This window comes from Monomorium pharaonis, chromosome 9 (assembly GCF_013373865.1).
Source record: "Monomorium pharaonis isolate MP-MQ-018 chromosome 9, ASM1337386v2, whole genome shotgun sequence".
Classification (NCBI taxonomy): domain Eukaryota; kingdom Metazoa; phylum Arthropoda; class Insecta; order Hymenoptera; family Formicidae; genus Monomorium; species Monomorium pharaonis.
This window is the reverse complement of record NC_050475.1, coordinates 15,549,681-15,573,701: the sequence shown is the minus strand read 5'-3', so window position 1 is coordinate 15,573,701 and position 24,021 is coordinate 15,549,681. Positions and strand designations below refer to the sequence as shown.

General features: G+C 41.4%; 1 protein-coding gene across 11 annotated transcripts in view; it reads right to left on the bottom strand.

Annotated features, from left to right (window-relative positions):
• LOC105832990 (polypyrimidine tract-binding protein 1) overlaps positions 1-24,021 on the bottom strand; it is a 304,112-nt gene that overhangs the window by 146,212 nt on the left and 133,879 nt on the right. For 8 of the 11 annotated variants that reach the window (XM_036292445.1, XM_036292444.1, XM_036292451.1 and 5 more), the window contains one exon: positions 17,066-17,119. The exons of the other annotated variants lie outside the window; for them this stretch is intronic. In XM_036292445.1, the coding sequence (XP_036148338.1) occupies positions 17,066-17,119 (54 nt within the window). The remainder of the gene's footprint in view (positions 1-17,065; positions 17,120-24,021) is intronic. 11 annotated transcript variants of the gene reach the window in all.

Below are 24,021 nucleotides of genomic sequence, written 5' to 3'. Positions count from 1 at the left end.
TATCTGCATTTCGGTTCTGCCCGATGATATTACGCGTGCAACACGTTGCGACGATATATTTTTATTTTTTTTCAAACGGCTTTAAAATATGGGTATATTAAATGTACGATTAATATCCTCAGTACCCTCGATGTGCAGTAACGATGCAACCCACTTGACGTAATAATTAGTGGCTTCATTCTATCGGAATTATTAATGCGAAAACTATGGAGTGGCAATTTTGCGGCGCACAAAAGTGGCGTTCGAAAACATATCTCGATCAAAGAACGCGAGCGTACGAGAACATTACGGACCGGTGAGTCGGCCGATAATTTTCACGGTAATTGATTAATTAATTCGATTCACTGGAGTCAGAATATGCTTGAATAAAGCCGCTAATAGATGTATCAATTAATAAAGCTAACCGAGTGGCGATAATACTTTGTGTAAGTATTGCGAGTCATTTGAATTCGCTTTTGTGACGAGTCATTCTGCGACACGGGTAACCCAAGACAAGACCGATCCAGTGGTGTGCAATGGAAAAAAAATCTAGCTCTAATCCCCCCCGTCCCTCGATATCTCCTTCTTATTTTAAGAAGAAGTTATGGAAACTGGCGTTATTTCGACGGCGGCGGTGGCGCCGATAAGCGACTCGTTTCCAGCGTTTCATCGAGAAGTAGTATCGATTCGCCGGCTGATCATTAAATATTGACGATGCAATTTGGCACTAGCAGAATGACGTCCCTCGCAAACCCGGTGAATTTCTGCATCAAATCGAAGCCGATTGAAAACCTACCTAATCAATTATTGCCGCGTTGTCGCTCTCGTTATTGAAATTCTTGTTTTTCACGTTTCTCCAAGTTAGATCTCGAAAATAGTTATGTGTGTTCTTGGATTTCGATATGTAGCTGTGCAATTATTAATTACGTAACCCCCGATAATTTCTCTTAGATGCAAACGTGCGATCGCCATGCTAATTATCAAAGTTACATTGGCATTTTTATGTCACAATACTACAAAGGGAACGCGACGTCGATTGAGGAGAGGAAAGCAAAAGGCACGTAACAAAATAATACAGGAACATTTCCAGCGGCTTCTTTCTCGGGTTTCCTCCTGTCCGCGCTCCTCTTTTTTTTTTTTGTTTCTCCGACGGGTTACATATACGAATGCCACGACAGGATTTATTTGGTGAGCTTTTCGAGAGCGGCATCTGTGCGCGTCGAGTCGTGAAACTTGCACGACGTTGTTTCTCGCACCGAAACTCCGCGCGCGCGCTCTTCCTCCTTTTTTACGTCCCTTCCATCTGCGCTCACGTATCCCTCCTTCCTATCCGGTCACGTTAATTCCCCCGTTAATTGAATCATTTCTTGCACGTCCACTTTATCGTTGATTCGGTGCGGTGCCCGGTTAGAACAAATCCTCGAATTGCCTGATATATAATTCGAGTCGCTTGCGATATTTTATAAAAAGTAATAAATGGATATTACAAATAAAAAAAGGTAAATTAAAATACTAACCTTACGAATTCCCAGTGATAGAATCTGTTCAGCGTGACGTTTCGCTCAGTCAACACAATGTGATTTTTCGTTCCGTTTACCGTTCTCGAGTTAATATCGGAAGACGCGGCCTTTATCATTCATATGATAAAAGTGGAGCGTGCGTCTGTGTGTTTTAGAGTTAGCCGCGACAACTTGAAAACGCAGTTTCCGCTTCATTGAAACAACGTCAAGTTTGATATGCAATATCCAGTGCATCGCGAAAACGACATCCGACACGACATTTCGTTTTACTGAACATTTCACCCGGTACACAGAAATGCACTCATGAGTCTCCACGATTCTGCTGGTTGTTACATTTCACAATCATATTGAATATGCTCTTGTACAGCCAATTGATGGGACATTAAAATCGGCAAATTATGATGATTTCTACCGCTTAATCACACCATTTAAGTATAACGTTACTTCGGTACTGCCAAATTAGTGCGGTGTGCTTAGATTGCGAGAGTAGGCGAAATAATTGTACTACGTTACACCGAAAAAACTGTATATTTTGCAAGTTCTCTCATCACATATAACAAATGAGAATGTACTGTAACAATCTTCTTATAATTTAACATAGCCAGTGCAGTGTGATGTTTGATGCTTGAAGCCTTAAACATCGTGAGATTTAGACTGCACATTTTAAAGATCAGTATCTGTAATTGCTATTAATTTATCTTTTGTATTATTTTTTATATATTCATTCTTCATAACTGGCAAAAAATATTCCAACAAGATTTAATACTTTAAATTACATTTTCTTTCATATTTGTGAAACATTAGTTCTAAAGAGTAACTCTCTTTCTCATTTTATTTATACATTTTTATAGAAATTAAAAATATCTGCCACTAATCTATTTTTCAGAAGAATTTCTTTTCAAGTTAAGAAAATCCTTTTGATGTCTATTTTAGAAGAGACTACTATAAGAGAGAGAAAAATTCTAAAGTTGAAAATGCAATTCTTCAGTGGAAGTCCTAACACTGCTCATTTAAAGAGTCTTGCGAAACAGTAAATCATTAGTCACTCGAGTAAATGTAATGACCAACGTTTGAATTTATCAAGATGCCGCTGGGCTTGCCTCCGAGAAAACAGTAATGATTTCAAGGATACAAAACAGACATTGCTCCTGTGATGATTTCACACAGCATCCAAGACATGCCCACGTACGTAACGTGATTCCTGAGTCATACAGTGCATCCGGCGGTAATATAATTTTTCCTCGGACCATCCTCCTTCACCAGACTCTCAGTTCATTCCCTAATACCCAAGGCTGCGTGCGGTTTCACGTAGGTGGTGCAAATAAATTTCGGGATGACAGCAAGATGGATGAAAGACAGGCGAAAAGAGACTGGCGGTGGCAATTTAAGACGGTAGTCGGACGGACAATTTAAATTTTTCGCCGACCGCACTTTCGCGCCTCTCCGGGGTGCAATTACATCACGAGTAATCGAGAAGGTTGGAAGGAGAGAGAGAGAAAGAGAGAGAGAGACCACGCGAAAACGAAAGAGCGGTGAGAAAAAAGAGATGAAGCCACAAAGAAACTGCAGCGGTAATGATTATCTCGCCGTTTTAGACGAGACACGAATTTTACCTTTTCTACATTGTCCTGAATAAATCGCGGAAACATAAAAAATACGTACACCTGTGCGCGAAGGCTCGACTATTTCTCGCCAAAAGTATAATACCCTGAGTTTTCGGAACTTGTGCGCGCGATTGATGATGTATTAGCCAGAATTTTCCACAAACTGGGCAAATGAAAACACGATGTGTTCGGGTGTTAATCGGAGGACGGCCGCAATATAAATGTTAACCTCAGCGATTGAGCGCGGTTGTTTTGATCAGCGTTTAACGCGTTTCGGCGAGCCTGACGAAACGTTCTCGTCGCCGACACAATGACACGTCAGTGCTATTGACGAAATAGTCCGTCGGTGGCGAGGTAACAGTTGCCGCTGCCTATCGATATTCCGTTTCAACCGAGACGCGCGTTCCTATTTGCCGCGCGTTAAATTCTGTCGACGTCGTACCGAAGCTCGAAGGAAAATTCTCGAAAAATCGCACGACTACGATTCGCGTATAACGCGAAGTATAAATGTTACAACAATCTATCGCGTTCCCGTGATATCTTTCTGTCACATAATACATTTTTGCGATACTTACGTGGCGTTTATAATTTTATAAATTTGTTTTTCCAATCCAAATTTATTTTCTTTATGTCCACGATTAAAATACTATTCTTAAATTTTAATTTTTTGCTGCACAAATGAGCATATACTATAATGTAAATTTTAAGTATCATATCGGATAATCTTTTTCGCGTAAAGGATCGTCAGGACAGGGAAACGACCGTATCGATGTTAAAGATAGTAAATTTTGCTCTTTCCACACCCGCGTATTACGAGAAAAAAAGGATGCGGAGAAAAAGAGAGAAAGAGAGAGAGAGAGAGAGAGAAACCGCACCCCCGAGATGGAAAGAAAGAAAAGCAAGTACCCACCTCCTCCGCCGGTAATTTAACTCGACCTTATCGAAGTTTATCGCGACGGTTCTGATAGGTTTGCCCCATAATCCACTGCTTCGTTTCAAGCTGGGGAAACCCATTAAGGTAGCAGTTGCAACACAGCGTGCGCGAGAACAAAACGAGAAAACGAGAGCGAGAGAGGAGGACCGGTTCTCGCATTCTCTCTTCCTCGCCGGGGTGATTAATGTGAATGGATGAAGAAACAAAAAAAAAAAAGAAAGGAAGAAAAAGAAAAAAACGCAAGATCCGGTAGGCGAGGTAGGGAAAGCGGGGGATGATGGAGAAAAGAAATAACAAATCTGGCGTGAAGTGCAGCCTCAACCCCCTGAATGTTTTCCCCCTTTTCTCCTCTCTCTCTCTTTCTCCTCCCTAGACAGGGCATCACCGTCCCCGACGAAAATCCGCGTTTCGTTAAAATTGTTGGGACCGCCAGACGTTCGCTTAATTGCGAGTCGGATTAAATGCGACGGTCCTTTTCACGAGTCGCAAAGAAAGTACGTGGAAAATTTTACGCATTCCAGCGAGATAATTATGGAATTTCGAGAGATGATTTATATATCGTAAATGTTTCTGAAAAATATATATCTTAACGCGATGACGAAGGGGGACTAAAAAATTTCAAGTTACCTTACCGATTGTTAGGATAATTAATGTTCCATAATGATGGGATTGTCATACATTGATTTACACCCGCCGTTTACTACCCTTATTAACAACCAATGCCTATTCGCAATGCGCTAAAAATAGCGGAATTCCTGATATATCTGACTCATCTACAAGCGGATATGTGGCCGATTACCGTTTATGATAATCGGCTGGCCGACCGTTTTGTCCGATTTCGCGAACGAGCAATCTGTTACATAATTAACGACGAATTTTCATGCCATGAATATGAAGCATGGCTAATGAGAACATTAATATTTCCAGCCCCTCGTACCCCGTCGTTCACCCCTACTCCTTATTGCGGTCCGCAATCGGGATCGAGCGAGCCGTTGCTCGAATTCCCGCTTTTACTGCACCTTCCAAAGGAGATATCCATCGAGGATGGGAGGGAAAAAGGTCCTGACAGATTGTACCGCGTATCCGCCTTCGCGTTCTGCGCGTGAGTTTCCTTAACGCGATAAATTCCGCCGCGGCGATCGACGAAACTTTATTTCGCGAGGCGCAACGTGCAATTACGCGAACAACGCGGCGGGAAGATTTATCGCGCCCGGTAAATTTTATTATACGCATCCAAATGTATGGATGAACACCAATTAATCGCGGGGATTTAATTAATCTAACGTAACGCGCGGCGCGGAAATAACTGGATGCGGGATTATTGTGCGGGACGCGCACCATTTTGCGCGTTGTTCCCCCGATGGTAATTTCCCCTGATTATATTTTATTCCTCAATAATAATATATCCATCCTCAATAATAATATTTCCCCGCAATATTTCCCGCCCAGAGAAAAAAAAGCTGGATACACCTCTGGCAGCGTATTATCAATGCAATAATCTTCCGATGTCAGGACACGCGTACTCTGTAGACAGCGTATTACCATAGTAATTCATACGCCCACGTGAATCATTACGCGTCGCGATACTTTATCGTAGCATCTCGTTTTTCCTGTCATATCAAAATTAATCGTGCGTGGTCGTGCCGAGATTTATATCGTTTAAAAAGGTCAACATCCGTCCATGGGTATTTCGGTGCAAATGTGGGTTTCACATGCATGCTTGTTTTTGAAAGAATAACATAGCACACGAATTATTTATTTGCGTAACAATCAACAATTTTTAAACATCATAAAAAATTAAAAATTACCCCTGCCGAGCCGTGGCGATTTCATGAATTTTTTTCCTCGCCTTTATATAAAAGTTTATTAAATTGCGGTGTGCGGCGTACATAAAAGACCCGTGAGTCGTGAGGGATTCAAACGGGGGGAGCAAAACTTTTTTTTTTTTTAATTAATAGAGATAAACGGTATGCCTGCATTCTTATAAAGCCTAACCCTAAATGAAGTTACCGGTTATAAAAAGTTATTTTTCACCCGTCCTGAACTTCGTTTCAAGAATGAAAGCTTGTAGATGATATCGCAAATCGTATACAAAAATTGTACAGTTTACATCACACATTTGGTATCATAGTTACCGAAAAGAAACGTATACGTTAAATCTAGACATCTGACTATGCGTAAGGCAACAAGTGTGTTGCGTAAAGGATTGAGACGTCCGTTGAAGTAGAGATTTACGAGCGATTTGCAGAATGCTGCAGAAACGCGGAACTTTTATGTGCGCCGCGGAGATTGAAGAGAAACAAGAATGACTAACTGGCCACTGTAATGGAATCTGGAAGACGAATGAACCCGAACTCAGGTATCCTTCAAATCAGATTTGAATCGAAATGGAAGTTTCCATTCGATGGAAAAATCGATTGCTGTACCGTAGTTTGTACAAACAAACCGGCTAAAGCTAACAATAATGTAACGTTGATGAAACAGAAACAATATTTAAAAAAAAAATAAAAATATACAATTAAAATCTTTAGAACGCGTTTATTGAAAATTGACAGTTACGATAGTTACAATAAATAAAAAAAAATTAACTTTACAAAGAGAAACGTTCGCTATATGTTACACAGTATGCCTTTATTATTCACATAGCAACAATCGCAAATGTGAATGCATTTAAATCCGAAAGTTCATCTAAATTAGTATTTTAATGGTTTAATGGTTTAAATAGACTTTAAAACCCGGAGTAACGTGCAAAAATAGTTGTATTTATTCCTCAATAAAATATTGTGTAAGAATATTTGAATTCAAGTCGCGATGAGATCTCCCAATGCGGTAGGAATAGACACTCGTTAGAGCGTCTAACGTTGTCGCAACAACGCTCATTTCGCTCACATTTTACAACTGACAAATTTAATAGATGATCCAGCGTATCGGCTTTCATTGCGGTTTAAAAACCGTTTTGTAAACAACGTTATCAAAAATCGCGAGAAGCTACTTGATTTATTTCAAGGTAAGTAATAGTTTAGAATAACGATGATCGTTGGAACTATTTTGGCTCGTCTCCGCGTTTTTCTGTCGTTATCATTTTTGCTTCTCAGGCAGATAATAGTGAAAGTGTTACATGCGTCACGAGTGTTGAGACTTATCGCGGCTCGTAAATACAGTAATAAAACCGAGATATATCGGCAGAACATTTCCTTGGCGTATATTTCTTATCGAGCCGATTCGTATTCTAATACGGTTCTATTTTATATTCTAATACGTATCTATATTCAATTATATGCACATTTTTATGCACTTACACGCTTACGCTCTCTCTCTCTCTTTCATTGTCTCCTTATCTGACGGAGTTATTATACCGCGGTAGCTCTATTTGCATGGTCTATAGTTAACCAGAAACTGAGTGTGCACGGTTATCTTTTTGGGGCACACCTCGCGCGCCTGGCAAGAGTGAATGCCAGAGGCATCGAGGCAGAACGGGAGGAAACCAGATTGGGATGCTCGTCTGCGTCAAGTACGTCCGTCATGACGGCCGACGGCTGAATTGAAATTTTGAAACACGTCGATAACAAAGAATTTGGCGCTTTTCGATTCGTTTCTCACGATATAGATTTATCAAGTGGATACTTTCTAAATCAATAAAATGCTATTTTCAACTTATTTAATAATAAAAATCAGAAACGGCAGACAGAAGCCTTGGGTTACATTTTTATTAGAGAAGAATTGCGAGGCTCTTCCAAAAATAACAATTTCGTTACGAATTTATTACTTTTTTGGAACAACCCCTAAACCATGAATATTTCATATGATTTTTCTCGCCTCACATTCTTGTTTGCCAACCAAGAAATATCTATTTCGCAGAGAAAGAAAGAGAAAAAGAAAGAGAGAGAGAGAGAGAAAGAGAGGGAATGCGTTTGAAAGGGTCGAAGGTTTATTTTAAGGAGGTAAAAAGCTACGCTCGCGCCGATCACTGTCGAAGTTGGAGTTAAAGCGCTCGGAAGGGCGGACAATGTCGAGGGGATGGCGAATGGAGGAAGGAGCGTGTTCGATGCAAAATAAACTTTTATCTTCCTCGAATGATAAATACTTTCCGCGCGACAAGAGGGTTGCGACCTCGTATAACGAAGTACATGTCTTAAGGGTCGTCCGGTGACCCTTTTGTCGGTTCGAACCCTTCTCCAAATGAAGAACTCGATCCCTCGAATCTGATCTCCGTGATCCCCTCCAATCTGCCGCGTGGAGGAGAATCGTGGGTGTGATGATACCTTGTAAATATAGGACATTTGGTAATTGGAGAACTAATCGAAAAATAAACGATTTTCCCTCCTATCGGCAGAAAGTGTTCCGGCAAGAATAACTCGAATTTTCTCGGGGATAAATCTAACTTCTTGCAGCAATATATAACGTACCACAAAATAATTATACCACGTCCCTTTTGAGTTCATTTCATTTATTTCTATTTCTACCTTCCATTGTACATACATTTATGTAATATCCCACCGCCGCTAAGCTCAAACTTTAATAATTAATACTTGTTCTCTGCTTCTCCCCAAATATATGATATAAGAGCATTCCAAATATACACTGACACACGATAAAAGATTCACCGAACTAAACGAGGTGCGCACGGACGCGAACGACTAAGCTGACGAAAGCTGCTTTACCAATTGGCCGCAAAAATGAATTTTGTACGAGACGCTTAGAAATTTCTATTAACTACGGCCGGGCGGATGTGGAGTTGTGCAGGAAGCGTACTTTAAGCAGACTTCCGCATTTAATAATAGGGTAACCCTGGTCGCGAAAAGGAAACGACCGGTATCTCTCTAAGAATATATCGTCGCGCGCGCGCGTATGTGTGTGTGTGTGTGTGTGTGTGGTACGTACATACCTCATTAATTAAATATCGCGATTTCCCGTCCCATGTACGATCGGTTGCGACGTTTCTCGATTAGTATCTCAAACACATTACTTGCTAAATATATCGTGGCGAGAGCAACTTACTTAAGAAGACGGTAATACCAGAGCGGGTCCTGGGGTGGGCGACAGACGGTACGACGCGCTTCGGTAATATTGGAAAATTACGAAGGACCGCGAGCTACCCCTAGGGTTGTTAACAAACCTTGACACCCCTCCACCCCGCCTTCTCCACGTTTCTAGCTTTCTCATTTCTCTCTCTCTCTCTCTCTCTCTCTCCCTCTCCCGCCCTCTCTCGTTGACGGAGACAGCGACGTACGGCGCCCACGGTATCCTTGGGGACGAGCTCCAAGTCCTATTTCATTGGACTTCGCCGGGAGTTCGGGGTCTCTGAGTTTCTGATGACTCGCGAAACTCCTCTAGACGCCTATAAACGGATATATTTATTGCCCAGCTCCTCGGAAACTCGTTCCTTTGGCCAACCAGTCGATTTACTAAATGAGACCGGAAGTGGATTGCCCGTCACCGACGTACTTTTGATCTTCTTTGAAGCGAAAACTCAAAGAGTCGTCCTCGACCTTTTTCCCTCCCCTCTCTTCGCGACCGACGATCTATTCGCGATTTTTCTATGTAATGAACACTGCGTATGCGAAAACGAGAGAATAAATTTAACACGGCTTACAGTGAAATTATCTTGTGTAAGAGACGCGTCATGTAAGTTATATTTTTTCCAATTGAATGTCTATTTCAAATTATTCTCGTACCTGTCTTTCTCAATCAATGTTTCAAGATATACATAGAAAAGTGATTTTGCGCAAGTATCTAAAAATTTAACTAGATACACATTTGAAAATAATTTTATCGAACTAGCAAAATAATTTTAATTAATACAAGTTTTATATGTTTTTCACATCTTATAAACAATAACGTGAAACCAGTTATAAAAAGTTATAAATCATGTGTGCATAAATGTCCGTGTACATTACGTGTTTCTATCTTGTACGACTAACTTTGAAAAAAAAAAAAAAAAAAAAAATAGCGCACACGTTCGGTGAGATTCTGTGCAGCGAGGCTTAAAAAAAAAAGTACGGTGTTTAAAAAAGCAGATCGGGAAATCGACGGTGCGAGGGAGGGGAGGGGGAGAGGGTCAAAGCGAGGGTGCGCTCCATGTGCGGGGCTTATCCTTTTCCAGGCGATTTACGTGCGAAGTTCGCGTGGAAGGAAGCGAATCGTTTATCACGCGGAGAGCTAATAGATAACACGGCGGTTACGTGTTCGAGCCTCGATCGGCGCCCAGCCGCCCTTCCCTTATATTCCTTCTCTCTCTCTCTCTCTTTCTCTGCCCCCAGTCTGCCATCCACCCTCCACTCTCCGCCGTGCCCTCTAACCCTCGAGAAATTCACTTTATCTGTCTCGATCGGTGCGCAATACCGCGCAGTTCGATCCTACAATACCGGATTTACCCCGAACTTCGAGATACGACGTACCGGATGTGCGTAACTCTTTCCATGGCGCGATCCTTGACTCGCGAAGAGCACGTGCGCTGCGTGTGAAGCGAGCCTCTCGCCCCCCCCTCCTCCTCCTCCGTGAAAACGACGAGTCAAATCTCACCGATAAACCGCAACGTTTCGCGAAAAGTACCGGAAATTTTATCGTCATCTAATAGTTATGTAATAACGATAAGCCAAAGGCGACATGAGAAAACATAATGGAATTGAAAGACAATCGTGTTACTTGTATCGAGACGAACGAAAATTAATATAATTATTATAGCGTTTTCGTGTGGTTTTCATCTTACGAAAGATAAAATGCAAACTCATAAAATATGTAGCGTCAGTTAAGAGAAGAATAAAAGAATTGAAACACGATTTGCATTGCAAGACGAGACATATACTTACGACGGTATATAGACTGTCGGCTAACTTTCATCAGGAATCTCATTTTATCAGCATCGTCAACAACACTCGGAAGAACAGCAGACTGTCAAATAGCTTATGCATGCGCGGACAAGGGGTATCATCGGATTTTATGCCATGGAAGTGCGGCGCGCCACGAAGAGTGGACTTCACGTAGCGACCGTTTTATGATGTCCTTTTTGCGACAATATCCCATTTATGGAGCGCATCTGAAGGAGCGCAGTCGTTGTCTCGGCTGGGGGGAAAAAAGGCACACGACGGCCTTCTCTAGCAGACAGTCGTAACTACTGTTTTCCCCGGCGTCTCACAATTAATCTAACGCGCCCTCGTCTCGTTTTTCCTTCTTCCTTGAAATGAAATTAATGAGGCTTTACTCTGAGCGATGCAGAAAAAAGAATGGCAAAAACTATTTTTTGTACAGTACATATTTAATTTTTGCTGATATATATGTAAGATATGTATGTAAGATATATGTATTTCAAAAAAAAAAAAAATACATATTACATTTAAAATATCCGATTTCGAGTCCATTTCCGAAATAAAAAATTGAAAATATTCAGTAGAGCATACTCGTTTACTTACATAAAATTTTTCAGAATTTTTTAATAAAAATTACTTCCCTTTATGTTTTGAAAGAGATATATGTAAAAAAATAAAAAAAACTTTTGTCTCAAACATTTTTTCTGGAAATGCCTCTATTAAACTTGAAATAATCTTAAAAGTAAATGTAATAAAAAAAAATTAAATAAAAAGTTAATGGAGATATTTTAAAAAATATTTAAAAAGTTTCTTATGTTTTTACGGGTAATTCGAATCTGGGATAAAAAGTATTATGTTCTTTTCATTTTAGAAAGAAAATGTACGATCTGGAATTCCCCCCTGCATAAAAATGATATAGAGTTTCTCACACACAGGTTATAATTGCGCAGATGAAGCCGTATATTACTAGTATCATTAATATGAAATACACAATAATTAAGCTTTTATAATGTAAATGTTAATTTATATCATAAAAGGAGAAATCGCGCGAAAAGCCGCATTGCGCAAATAATTTACGCAAATAATTCCCATCGCTGTGAAACTATCTATAAAAGCAATAATAAGCAATAATAACAATTCAAATATTGTTACTTTATTTACAAAGAAGAAAACATTAATTTAATTAATGTTCCACGTGTTCCTTACAAAAGTATCAAACAATAAATCATGATAAATTTAACGTTAGAGGAAACCGGGTCAGCAATCGGATGTGAAAAGTGATAGGGCTTTGATTCCTGCTTGATAGTGAAAAATGCGGATCGACGAACACTTCGAGCGAGTGCAACGGGTGTAATAGAGCGTGCTCGGTGGTTTTACGTGGAAAAGCGAGCGGGAATGGAAGGATGAGAAAAGAGGGGGCGAGCTATTTTCACGCGTCACAGAGATGGTAATTGAGTCGTGCCGCTCGAAAGATCGAGTCACCCTCCACTCGCTGAGGAGACACGAAGGAGATTCAAGGTGACGCACCGGCACACATACGAGGTGCCGGAAAGAAATGCCAGTGTGAAAACCAGCTTCGGAGTTAAATCCCTCGTTAAATTTGGAGACGAAGCTCCCTTCGGCAAAAAGAAAAATTTGCAATCGCAAAACTTGGGCAACATTCTTCGAAGTTTATAATGTCGTATAGACAATCTTAGAACTCTAATTACTATTTGAATCGCGCTGAAATTGACTTTTAATCTGATTCCGTTTATATACAAGGATATACTTTTAACTTTCATCATACATTTTAAAGAGATACGTTAAACTCACTTCAAGTAATTTGAAGAACAGTTCTATTATTGCTTCCCAGTACTACATCGTTGAATTTGCTTTCAGCATCCGCTTCTACGTCCGTGTATGTACCGATACTTGTATGACGATAGTTCACGATTTCCACTTTCCGTACGTTTTGCCTATATGTACGTTAACTCCCGTTTCCGATGCTTCCGATGCCGACGAACGAATGGTATTTCCGTGCGGTGAATCGCGCGGAATCTATTTTCGCGAAGGAGTGACGTATTCGCGGCTGAGCCGCTCAATGACGGCGGAAGCCGGCGCGCGAGTAAAAGTAATCTATCATAGCGACATTCTGCCTCCAAGATATTCCAACGAGGGTGACAAACTTAGAATGCGTGATCCGCGGACACGAATGAATATAAAAATAAGTTTTTTTAAGTGTAATTGTTAGTAAATTTGATTTTTTAACACGTTTTTTTCTCTAAGAAAATGGTTTTTTACTAAAAAAAAGGTTTAATCTAAAAATTATTTAAAGACGGAGAAATAAATATTTTATATTCAATATTTCAAAAAAATCTTTGTCAATACATTTCAGAGTTATAAAATAAAGTTTAATGTGTCTTATTCTTTGATCGTTGCAAACAAAACTGCAGAAATGAGTGCAATACAAAGTAAAGACATCTCTATGTAAGGTCATTAATCATGCGCTGTCGAAATTACTTAGCGTCCAACGTATAATCCTCGATTTGCTTAGAGTTTATGTAAATTTACTTACTCCAAAAGTGAATTAGAATATAGAGAAACTAAGGCAACACAAATGAAGTAAGAGTAATTATAAAATAATAAAGCTACGTCACATGTAAAGGGCAGTTATAATCTATGTGTAAAAGATCTGACAACATCACGGTATTTTCGCAGTCCTTTAAAGTGGCTCCCATGCTGGTATAGTACCGAGTTGGATAAAGGGCCATGGGGCGGAAGTGTCAAGCCAAGGATTCGCCCGGAGAAACGGTTTTCACGTACGTCACGTTCTCGGGAATTTGCCGTCCAGGACATCGCGAGGGCGAGAAACCATCGTGTTCCGCGTACGCTTTGATGTCCTGGCGAACAACGTAAGCTCGCAGGCACAAAGGCGAAAGCGCCCCGAGAAAGAGAGACAGAGAGAGAGAGAGAGAGAGAGAGAGAGAGAGAGAGAGAGAGAGAGAGAGAGAGAGAGAGAGAGAGAGAGAGAGAAGGTCCCGGGCGCACAGAGGAAACACTTCGCGACGAGGCGTTCTCACGCAGGAAATCGCTCGAAGATGAGAGAGAAACAGTCATCCCGCGGCATGTGGACCCAGATATGAATTCCAGGCGCGCTGCGGGGGTTACCGCGTGAATATTTCATCAGGATATTGTGCGAGCATGTCGCTGTCAACTGGAAACATTAATTCAGATTACTCCGATCGAACCCCGATTTTAACCAGTATTATTAATGATTCATATTAGCGAATAATTACTATTAGTACGCTGAATTTGAGGTGTTAATCCTTTCATTTGTAATATGCACTAAAATATGTAATCTCGCCATCGCACACGTTACATGATCAATTTCGCAGATTCCACGGATTACGCGGATTTGCGGGGGCAAAAAAATGTAAACGTTGTCTCTTAACGAGCGAACGTCGAGCGTGCGAAGGATCAATGACGCGGAGTACGACGACGAAACGACGACATTAAAAGAAGAAAAAGCGTTTCGCGAGTTACATACAGTACAAGACGCATGGATCCGCGCAGCGCCGGAGGTAAGAGACGCTCGCGAAGTTACTCGCGAAACACGGGGGAAACTTCCGGTAATGAGATGGAAAGGAGCGCCGCGGCGCGGAGGTCCCACGTAACGAGCAAATAAATGCTAATGGTCAGCTTGTTCGACGGCTTGTTGCCGCCGGGAGCGTGTCGCGCTCTAACGATACCTGGAGGCTTGCACCCGTCAGGACCCGATAAGACCCCCCGTTACCCCCGCGCGGTTTATGCGCGGAATAAAGATAAGCCGCGGATACGTCACGGCGACGGCGTCACACGTACGGCGCACGCGCGCCCCGCGTCGCGATGCGCGGACAAGTCGTAAGTCGCGCGCACGGTGCGTTGCATTTTGAAACAATCGCGATCGTTAAGTCCATTGTGCAATGTACCGTGCGCACAATGATACCGGTGAAAACATGAAACCGTCTGGAACGAGACGGATCTCTCAAAGTGGCATTATTAGGGGGCTTTTGAATGCGGAGGCTAAAACACGGGGCTGATCCGGCGGCGCGACGGTGCATTCCGGTTTACTGTCACTTTTGTGACCCCTCTGGGGTCTGTATTCTCTTTCGGATCACGCTTTTTTAAATCAGCGCCCGTGACACGTGCGAGAGAAGTTGATTCGCTCGAATAAAACGCTCAAATATAAAGAGCAGAAACGATCAAATCCTTTTTTACGATCGCGCGCACGATTGAAAACGACAACAATCGATACGCGGTAGTTAATAACAAGTTCCGCCGGAACGAACGCTCGACAGAAATAAAAGCGGCCTATTCTATTTCCCTTTCAATTTGTTGTCGCTCAAACACGCATTACGCCGGGATGAATGAAGAATCACGGCAATATTTGTATGCGTTAGCGAAGTATTTATTTTTACAGCATTACAACAAATGCAGGGCATATCGAAAAAGAGAGAAAGAGAGAAGAGGGGAAAAAAGAAAGAAGAGAAATTGATCTACTTTGAAACATAGATTTAAAAAAAAAAGAGAGAGATAAATCCGCGCAACGTTGGAAAATCTATCCCATTACCCTTCCGATATTAATGTGGATTCCCTACACTTTGTTTGACGTGTACGTCATATTCGCCGTTCCAAGCACCGTTTTAACCCCCTCGCGACGCCTCTTTCGTGCGTTATGTGTTTCCCGTGCGAGACATCCCTGACGACCAGCCTGACAATATACAAACACATTCGTCACTGTCGCCCACGGGACGTCTCTTATTTCACGCCGGTAAGGATGGCCGAAACGACGGTAAAGAGGTAGACAGGCGATCGAATGGGAAAAGAGAGAGAGAGAGAGAGGAGGAAAGGGGATCTCAATTTTTCCTGAACAGCTGGTGGTGGTTATAATCGGGCGCATTGAGTAGTAATTTTTTTTTAAGACTAATTTAATCCGATTTTCCGCGAGATCGACCTCTACTTTTTCATCGGCGAATATTTCGCGAAATATTAATGTCGAGAGAAAATTGTTCCGAGACGGATATGAAAGCTAACGTTTGCGATATAACCGAAACGGAATCCCGTCGAAAATGCAGAAGAAGCCTCAACGTGGCTACCATTTTATTTTCATTTAACAGCCATCTTCGGTCTTCGTTCCCAGGTCGAGAGGCGAAATGAAAGTAGATCTCTGCTGAGTGTTTGCACACGGCAGTTTCTATAAAAGTTTAATTAATTAAGCCGTCGTATTTGATTAACGCCGCGGGATCTTCCGCGTTTCACGAAAATTGCACGGGTACACGAGTGACGACTCATCGTGTTAACGTTGGAAGCACGCTTAATAAAAGCATGACATCAATAGATTAATGCAGTGAGCAGCAGTTACGTTACATTGACGCATTAGATCAGCTTAATATACCCAGACTGCACAAGCGATGGAAAATATCGGCATTGACTAACTGTTGTTTTCAATACGTAAAACATCGACGGCGATATTTATTATCACGCTAAAATGATTGATTCACGCGCGATTATATGTCCCAGCAGAATTGCCATTTATATTTGACGTAGTAAAGAGGTGCACGACCGAATCCACATCAAATTTACTAAATTATAAAATTTATGTTACACACACACACAAAACGCGCGCACAAAACACACAAGTCAGATTTTATAAAGTGACACAAATATTTAACAATATTTCGCGATAATTAATGTCGTAAATTACAAGATAATTGTAAAATTCAAATTACAAGAATAATAGAAGTGGATAGCGTGACGTATGATAGAAACACGACGCCTAATTAGCGTCCGTCGATGTGTATTATTTGGAAATAAAATATAATAATAAATCTATCCTATTTCCTCCATTGTCCATCTCTCATCTATATAATTCGCGATAGTTTACTAAAGGCATTTCTTTAACGTGGAATAATAACGGGAATTAATGCAGGAGGAAACGAGGTAAATTTCTGCGGTAATTTTTGTCATGCAGCGGGATTATTAGGAGTAACCTGGCGCATATTAAACCGAATGCCGCATCGCCCGGCGCGCGGCACCCCGAGCGGAAGTCGAGATGTATCGCGACGTTAATTAAGACGGATGTGTGCCTGCGAGATATTAGGACCTCTTCCCATATCCTTCCACGAACCACATCGTTCTGGGAAAAGGGCCTTACGGCGGTAAAGTCGTAATACGCGGATAAAGCGACATTGCTTTGTGGCTTACCATCGTCAGGGACGCGCCCGTCCCGCGTGCGTACTGGAATTCCTGGACACTCACCTGGAAACAGAAGAAAAAAAAACAGAGGGTTAAGTTTGCCAGTTGCGAGGATCGAAATGCGGTGATTCGAGCTGCTTATCTGCGATAAGCGACGAGCGAACGCGATAAGAATAATCAATGTGTTGAATTGTTATGTATGTCGGGTATCTAGGAGTTTAAAAAACTTTTTACTCAAACGACGGTAAAAGTGCGCGTAGAAATACGGAGGTAAAGAAAATATACATAAGTAGTGGGGTATATATAATTCAAATAGATCTCTAATTGAACCCCCCGACGGAGCGCGAGTGTCACCGGTGGATTTTTATTCTTTCCAAGTTTAGTGCCTGAACCTTCGTTCCTCGAACCGGCGCCGACTCGTGCGAATCTTTTAGTTAAGGGGCTCCTTCCCTCTTCCGCGGGTTAATTCGCGGGGCGAATGGCGCGACCTCGAAGCAGATATCGATGATGCACTTGGCGAGATGCACGGCGCGCGGAGCTATCTCGATCGTGCCATCTGGCACACACGGTCTGAGTTCGCGAGATATCTCGACCGCGCCACCTAATAGCCAGATTAACACGTCGACAAGCGAACCTATCGACCAAATCACACATATGGCGTATAGTTTGCTCGAATCGCATCGTCGCGGACAACCTAATTTCCCGCCGCCATGCGGAATTTGCCTTACGTTACACACGTCATTTACATATGCACGCAAATTGATTAATGATATTGCATTATAATATACACAATAAAAGTACATGTACACGTTATACTTTTTTTTAGAGATTTATTTTTGCGCCGTCATTTCCGTCACGAGCCAATCGATCCTTATCATTAATATCTTGCACCGCGCAGGAGTGTCGTGGCGCAGAAGGCGTATCTCGTTTCGCCACGGGGGCGATGAAAAAAACATCGTAAAAGTCTCATAACATCTGGCGCGATTAAAAAAGAATATTTCCCAGATATTGCGTGATTCAACGTCGGCGTAAAAATAAGTATTAAACAAATTTTCAAGCTCACACGCGAGTGTAACGGTAAAAAAAAAATCGCGTAAAAGCGCACGGAGCTTTGATAGAGACTAATAAAAAAAACAGCGAGATATCTCGAGGATATATATCGTAAAGATCGCCCGCCCGCGCGAACGATGGGCGCGATAACGAAGAAAAGTCGGGTATGGGCTGATGAGGAGGGCGACTTGACGTACGGTTGGAAAGAAATCCCACCAGATGTGGTTCAGGCACGTGTTTGCGTAAACACCGGAGAACGGAGGATCGATAGCGTTTTACCGCTCTTGGCACGCAACTTTGACGATTGGCTGCTTCTCTCTCTCTCTCTCTCTCTCTCTCTCTCTCTCTCTCTCTCTCTCTCTCTCTCTCTCTCTCTCTCTCTCTCTCGTGAACCTTCATGCATGCTCTTTGACACGAAATCAACAAGGCGGAACCGTGCACCCCGTATCAGTCGCACATTCGAACACGCAGGCACGTGCGATAGGAAACAGGTCTTGCAGAAATCTTTAATGATATGCGTATAGCATATATGTACATTAAATGCATTTACAAGACGATATCCGTCGAGGTTATCGCATCTTGGAATTAGTGGAGTAGGTAAGCGAGAAACCGACCGCATCGACTGCTCATTAGCGTCAATCTTGAACGATTCAATTTCTTTTCCAACGGCGTGATTGTAAAAATTAAACATAATGGGTTTACATAGGAGAAAAGTCTTTCATTATGCATCTCTCGAGATTGCTGTGAGATTCTTCGTATCTCAAAAATACGCGACATTACAAAACTCCATTGTCATGTGTTAAGGAGTTAATCTAATTGACCTATTGGATTCCGAGTAAATTCCGAACAATACTATTCGTATCGAGCAGTTTGTTTTCTCCTTGACAGACAGACGAATGGATGAACGGTATTATTCGGGCAAGAGTCAATTCAATTTGAATTTAAATTTCTATTATTGAACCCGAACTATTCAAAGATGTCAAATATATGAATCACATATACTGACAAAATTTTAAGTAATTTTATATTATATAATCAGTATTATTTTTCTTGATATAGAAATCTTTTATTCTTGATATATAATTACATCATTAATTAAAACTTGTTTCAACGATTTGATTCGATTCGGAAACAATTTTGTGGATTTCGTTCAACTCGAATTCGAACAAAGAGATGAAATTTGAATCAATTCGGCGACAAGAAATGTGTGATTCGCATGTATCTGATTTTTTGGGGACTATAAGTGAAGGAGTTTAGAGAGAAAATTTGTCAGGTAATATTGCGAGAAGGGCAATTTGTCTTGTTGCATTGGCAAATAGATGATGATGCCTGAGAAGGAGAGAACGTCGATGGAATCAACGGAAGCGACGGTCGGTGTTTACGCATTTACGCACAACCAAGCGCATACACGACCGAATGTGTACGCGTGCGTGCGTATGCGTGAACACCTTTGTGAGATTAAGCCCGTTTGCCTGTTCGACATGTAAGTGTATACGTGTAGAGCGTCGGTACACATGCGTGACGCACGTGAGAGCGAAGGCTGCATCCGTACAAGTTACACGCAGAAACGTTCCGCGCTGTCAGCAACGTGTACATCCTTTCAATAATAAACTATACCAGGAGCAGGTGTACCGATAGCACAAAATACGTCGAGGGTGCCATTACGTAAGTTGGAGAGGCAAAAAAATGTTTCGATTAATTGAACGCCAGCGGCGCGAGCGGGGTAATGGAATCTTATTTTTCTGTCAATTACAACCATCTTCAATCGAAACTTTTAATTCGTTCAGTCTCGAGCGGGCTTTAATTTAACAGAATCTTAACTTCCGACTTAATCGAAGAGCTAATGAAAATTGAAGAGTTGCGAGAGACACAAGCGGGAGATTTCCTCTCTTTCTCTTGACATTTTTTTTCCCATTCATAAGAAAATCGTAAGAAACACGTGCCAATCAATAACGTGTACATCCGGAAGGAGTTAACCTGTGTTTCCGTCGAGTGTGCCCGTTAGCAGGAGTGTGTACATAGTTGCGGGCACTTTACGGTACTAATTGATGTCGACTGACAGACTGACGAGACGACCGGATCAGACGTAGGAGCGCACTGGCGCTTTCACAGGGTACACCCTTCCGCCTTCGCGATAGTCTTCGACTTCTCACTTCCGCCTACGAGCTCGTCCGGACTCGCTCGACAATGGACACGCCACTGGGAAGAATGTCGGCGCATACCTCGGCAACAATGCGCGAACAATGCCGCGTAACGACTTCAGCCCTCCCTCCCCCCCCCCCCTCTCTCTCTCTCTCTCTCTGTCTGTCTTTCTTGCACGAAAGCACAAATTGGCGTCGCGAATCACCGAGAAAGACGTCGACTCGACGCAAACTTGTTTTGTGAAGGTACAACTATTCCGACGACCAACACGTCGGTTTGATAAGCGATTTTCACGTCACTCGTCGCGTTTTCTCCGGAAATGCAAAAGTGTTCGCCGGCGCACGAAGCGATGCCCCAGTTCTTGTCAATCGTATAAATAACTAGTCGAGTGTATATATGTATGTTTTTAATCTGCAAAGAAAAATTTTAATGGATTAGCCAAGAATAAACGAGAAGAAATGTGATTAGTTCTCCGATATTTTAAATCACAACCAAATTAATCAGATTACGAGCACGGTTTAAGAAGTTATAATGTCGCTTATTTTTCGTTGCTACTTGTATGCAATGTATTTTCCGCTATTCTCATACCTCGCAACGAAATTAATCAATAGAATTAGTAGAGAGAAAAATTAATATCGAATCCTACTTGGATTATCTTTATGGTCCCCGAGTCTCCTCGTCGCGCAAACCTCGTCGAATCTCCCGTATTCTCCGCAAAATCAACAATGGCGATCATTCACGATCACAGATGAAGTCAGATTCACAATGGCCAGATAATAGCCGGGATAAAAAGAAAGACACTGAGCCTAAGGCGGCATAAGGAAATATAATTTTCCTATCTGCCGCCGATCAGAAGTCGAGAGAAGGGAGAGGGACGTTGTCGCGAGCACAGAATATATATCCTAGCATCGAAAAAAGGGGTAATTCCACGTACACAGCCAAGGTACCTTGGCACAGGCTAAATTATCCACGAGGTATTAAGGTACGCGCGAGAGACGGAGGACGAATGACGCAGAGATGAAGAGAGGAAAAGAGGAGAGGGATAAGAGTGAACGCGGACGAAGCAGCCAGGAGCAAGAGGGCAGGAATCGCCCCAGCTGCTAGATGGGCTTCTAGGATCGACCTCCACTCGAGTAATGAGAAAATCACAAAAGACGTGTCACTTCAATGGGTCCCCGGTATCTGTCGCGTCTCTTCCCTCCCGCCATGTCTCTCTTTTTCCTGGAATCCTTTTTCATTCGACTACCAGCGACAATCTATAAAGACCAGTAGCCTACATCCCGGTCCTGTCCAGAAGCTTATTATCGAATTTATCCTTAAGAGAAGAATCGTCTCGTATAATACGCATTGTTGCGCGTGTGTAATTGATTAATCCGACATTTTCGCTATATACTAGGACCTTGTTACAATGGAGAATTTCCTCTTAAAATGTTGTCCCTGAAAATCATGAAACAACATGGCGCTCTCAAAGAATTTCATTATAATTTTAATAAAATTAAGTAAATTTTAGCAAAATTTAATCGAACAATTTTACATCGTAGAACAGTTTTTAGCTCAATTTTATTAAAATTTAACCTTTTACGAAAGTTTTATTAAATTTTACTAAAAGTCCAGTAAAATTCTTCAAAGTCTCTGTTGTCCGACAATTATTCTAATTTTGAGACAGTAAATTCTACAAGAAAATTCTCATCATGTATAGAATTGGACAATAATAATCTTGGTTATAAATATTACATTCTACATATAATAAAGAGAATACAATAAAACTTAAATAGAATTAGGCATAAAAGAGATGCATACAAAAAAAAAAATAGAATAAAGAAATACTTGTAAATGATAGTATAAGAATAAAAGTGCGCCTAATACGATCACGTCGGAAATAATCAATTATCAAAATCTAAAACGTCAAATGTCATAAATGACGAAATATCAAATCGAATGTAGAATAAAACTCAATTGCGCTTCTTCGAGACAATTTATTGAAATTGATTACGACTGTAGCCTTACATCTAGACCTTGTTTGTCGCAATACAATTTTCTAAAATAAATTATCCTACTCGTGCGCATACTTGAAAATGTTAAAGGTGCCACCGACGCGCCGTTTGACGAAATTTACTCTCTCGAAAGAATTCCACGGAATGATCTGAGATCGCTGGTTAATAATAACGGCGAAGAACTGTTTAGTGGGTCGATTTATTCAGAGACACGTAGCGGCTATTAATGCGCGATAACACCGACTGATCGTAGACGGCGATACGAAGAGATTTAAGTATCGGCTGACTCTCTGGGTGGTTTCCAAGGCTTTTCCTTTTTGTGGGGGATAACAACCACCTTTCCAAACGATTTATTTGCCCGTCCTCGGCTCTCGTTTGCATACGTACGAGAGAACGGTTCGCCGAATTTTTAAGAAAATTAGTCCACTAACGTTGGAGTTGACTGACACGATATTGAAATTTTTTCATTTCAGCCAAGACCCTCTCTCTCCATCTCTCTCTCTTTCTCTTTATGCGACATTTGCACAATTTCCGTAGATAAGGAAAGCCCGTTCGTTCGATGAAAAAGGATATATTAAACGGCCAAGAATATATACGAAGGAATTAAATCAGAGTCTCAGTTAATAAGTTGATTGCAAAGAGTTCGAAGAAGTCTTGCCTTAAAAATTCAAGCGGTCTCTCGAGCTGGAAATTTAAAGTTACGACAGAAATTATAAATTACATCTTCTTCAAAGAGAATTGACCTTTTTAATTTACTTTAAGAAATCTCAACTGTTATACGCATTATTCTGAGGCACCTCGTGCATACATCAGATACGGAACTGCCAGCGGCTTACTTTTATTTTCCACAACGAAACGCGTTTAAAAACGAAGCAAGGAAACGAAGAAAGAAGGATGTCAAAAAAAGGCCGCATTCTACGAGAAGAAGGATTCTAAGAGCAGGTGGATTTCATACAAAGAGCCCGTTATTTCATAATGTATATGGATGCTAAACGGACATGCGATGGACGTTAACGCGTCTAGGGAGGAATGCGATGTAAAAATACATCGTCGGGAAAAACAATACGCGTCTTCCCGCGATCCGGCCGCCGCCGTCGCCATCGCCACTACGTCATTCTGCGTTTCGCTACATGGCACAAGCACTCGCTTTGAGATTCGCCTGATACAAAAAAAAAGAGAAAAAAAGAGATAAACAAAAAAAGGAAAGAAGATGCTAGAGAAATCGTAGGGCTGCGCAAGGGATTACGCCGCGATGTCTTCGCTCTTTTACTTTGACTTTTCCTGACACGAGCAATCTCTCTCTCTCTCTCTCTCTCTCTCTCTCTCTCTCTCTCTCTCTCTCTCTCTCTCTCTCTCTCTCTCTCTCTCTCGCCAAAATAAAGAATGGAATATTTTCGAAGTATTGCCACAACCTGTAACCAAAAGCTGTTCGCTATGTATGAGTCTGCTTTGTATGTCAGCCTATATCCGTGATTTATTTCACATAAAAACTAACACAACTGTATGAATTCTGAAGAGCGCGACATATTTATTTAACAAAATATTTGTCTTGAAAGATGGAATTTGATTTAGATGTGTGTATATGTGCACGATCTTAAAAAATTAAAATTGAAAAGTACTACTTGTTTCCTTGAGATTACAACTTAAAGAAATCCGAGTGCAATTACGTTTAGAAGAAACATTAAAGCCAAAGAAGTTGATATCAGGATGCGTAAATAAATTACACAACCAGCGATGGTTGTCGCAAACGTAATCATCTCGGCGTACGTCTTAAGTAAA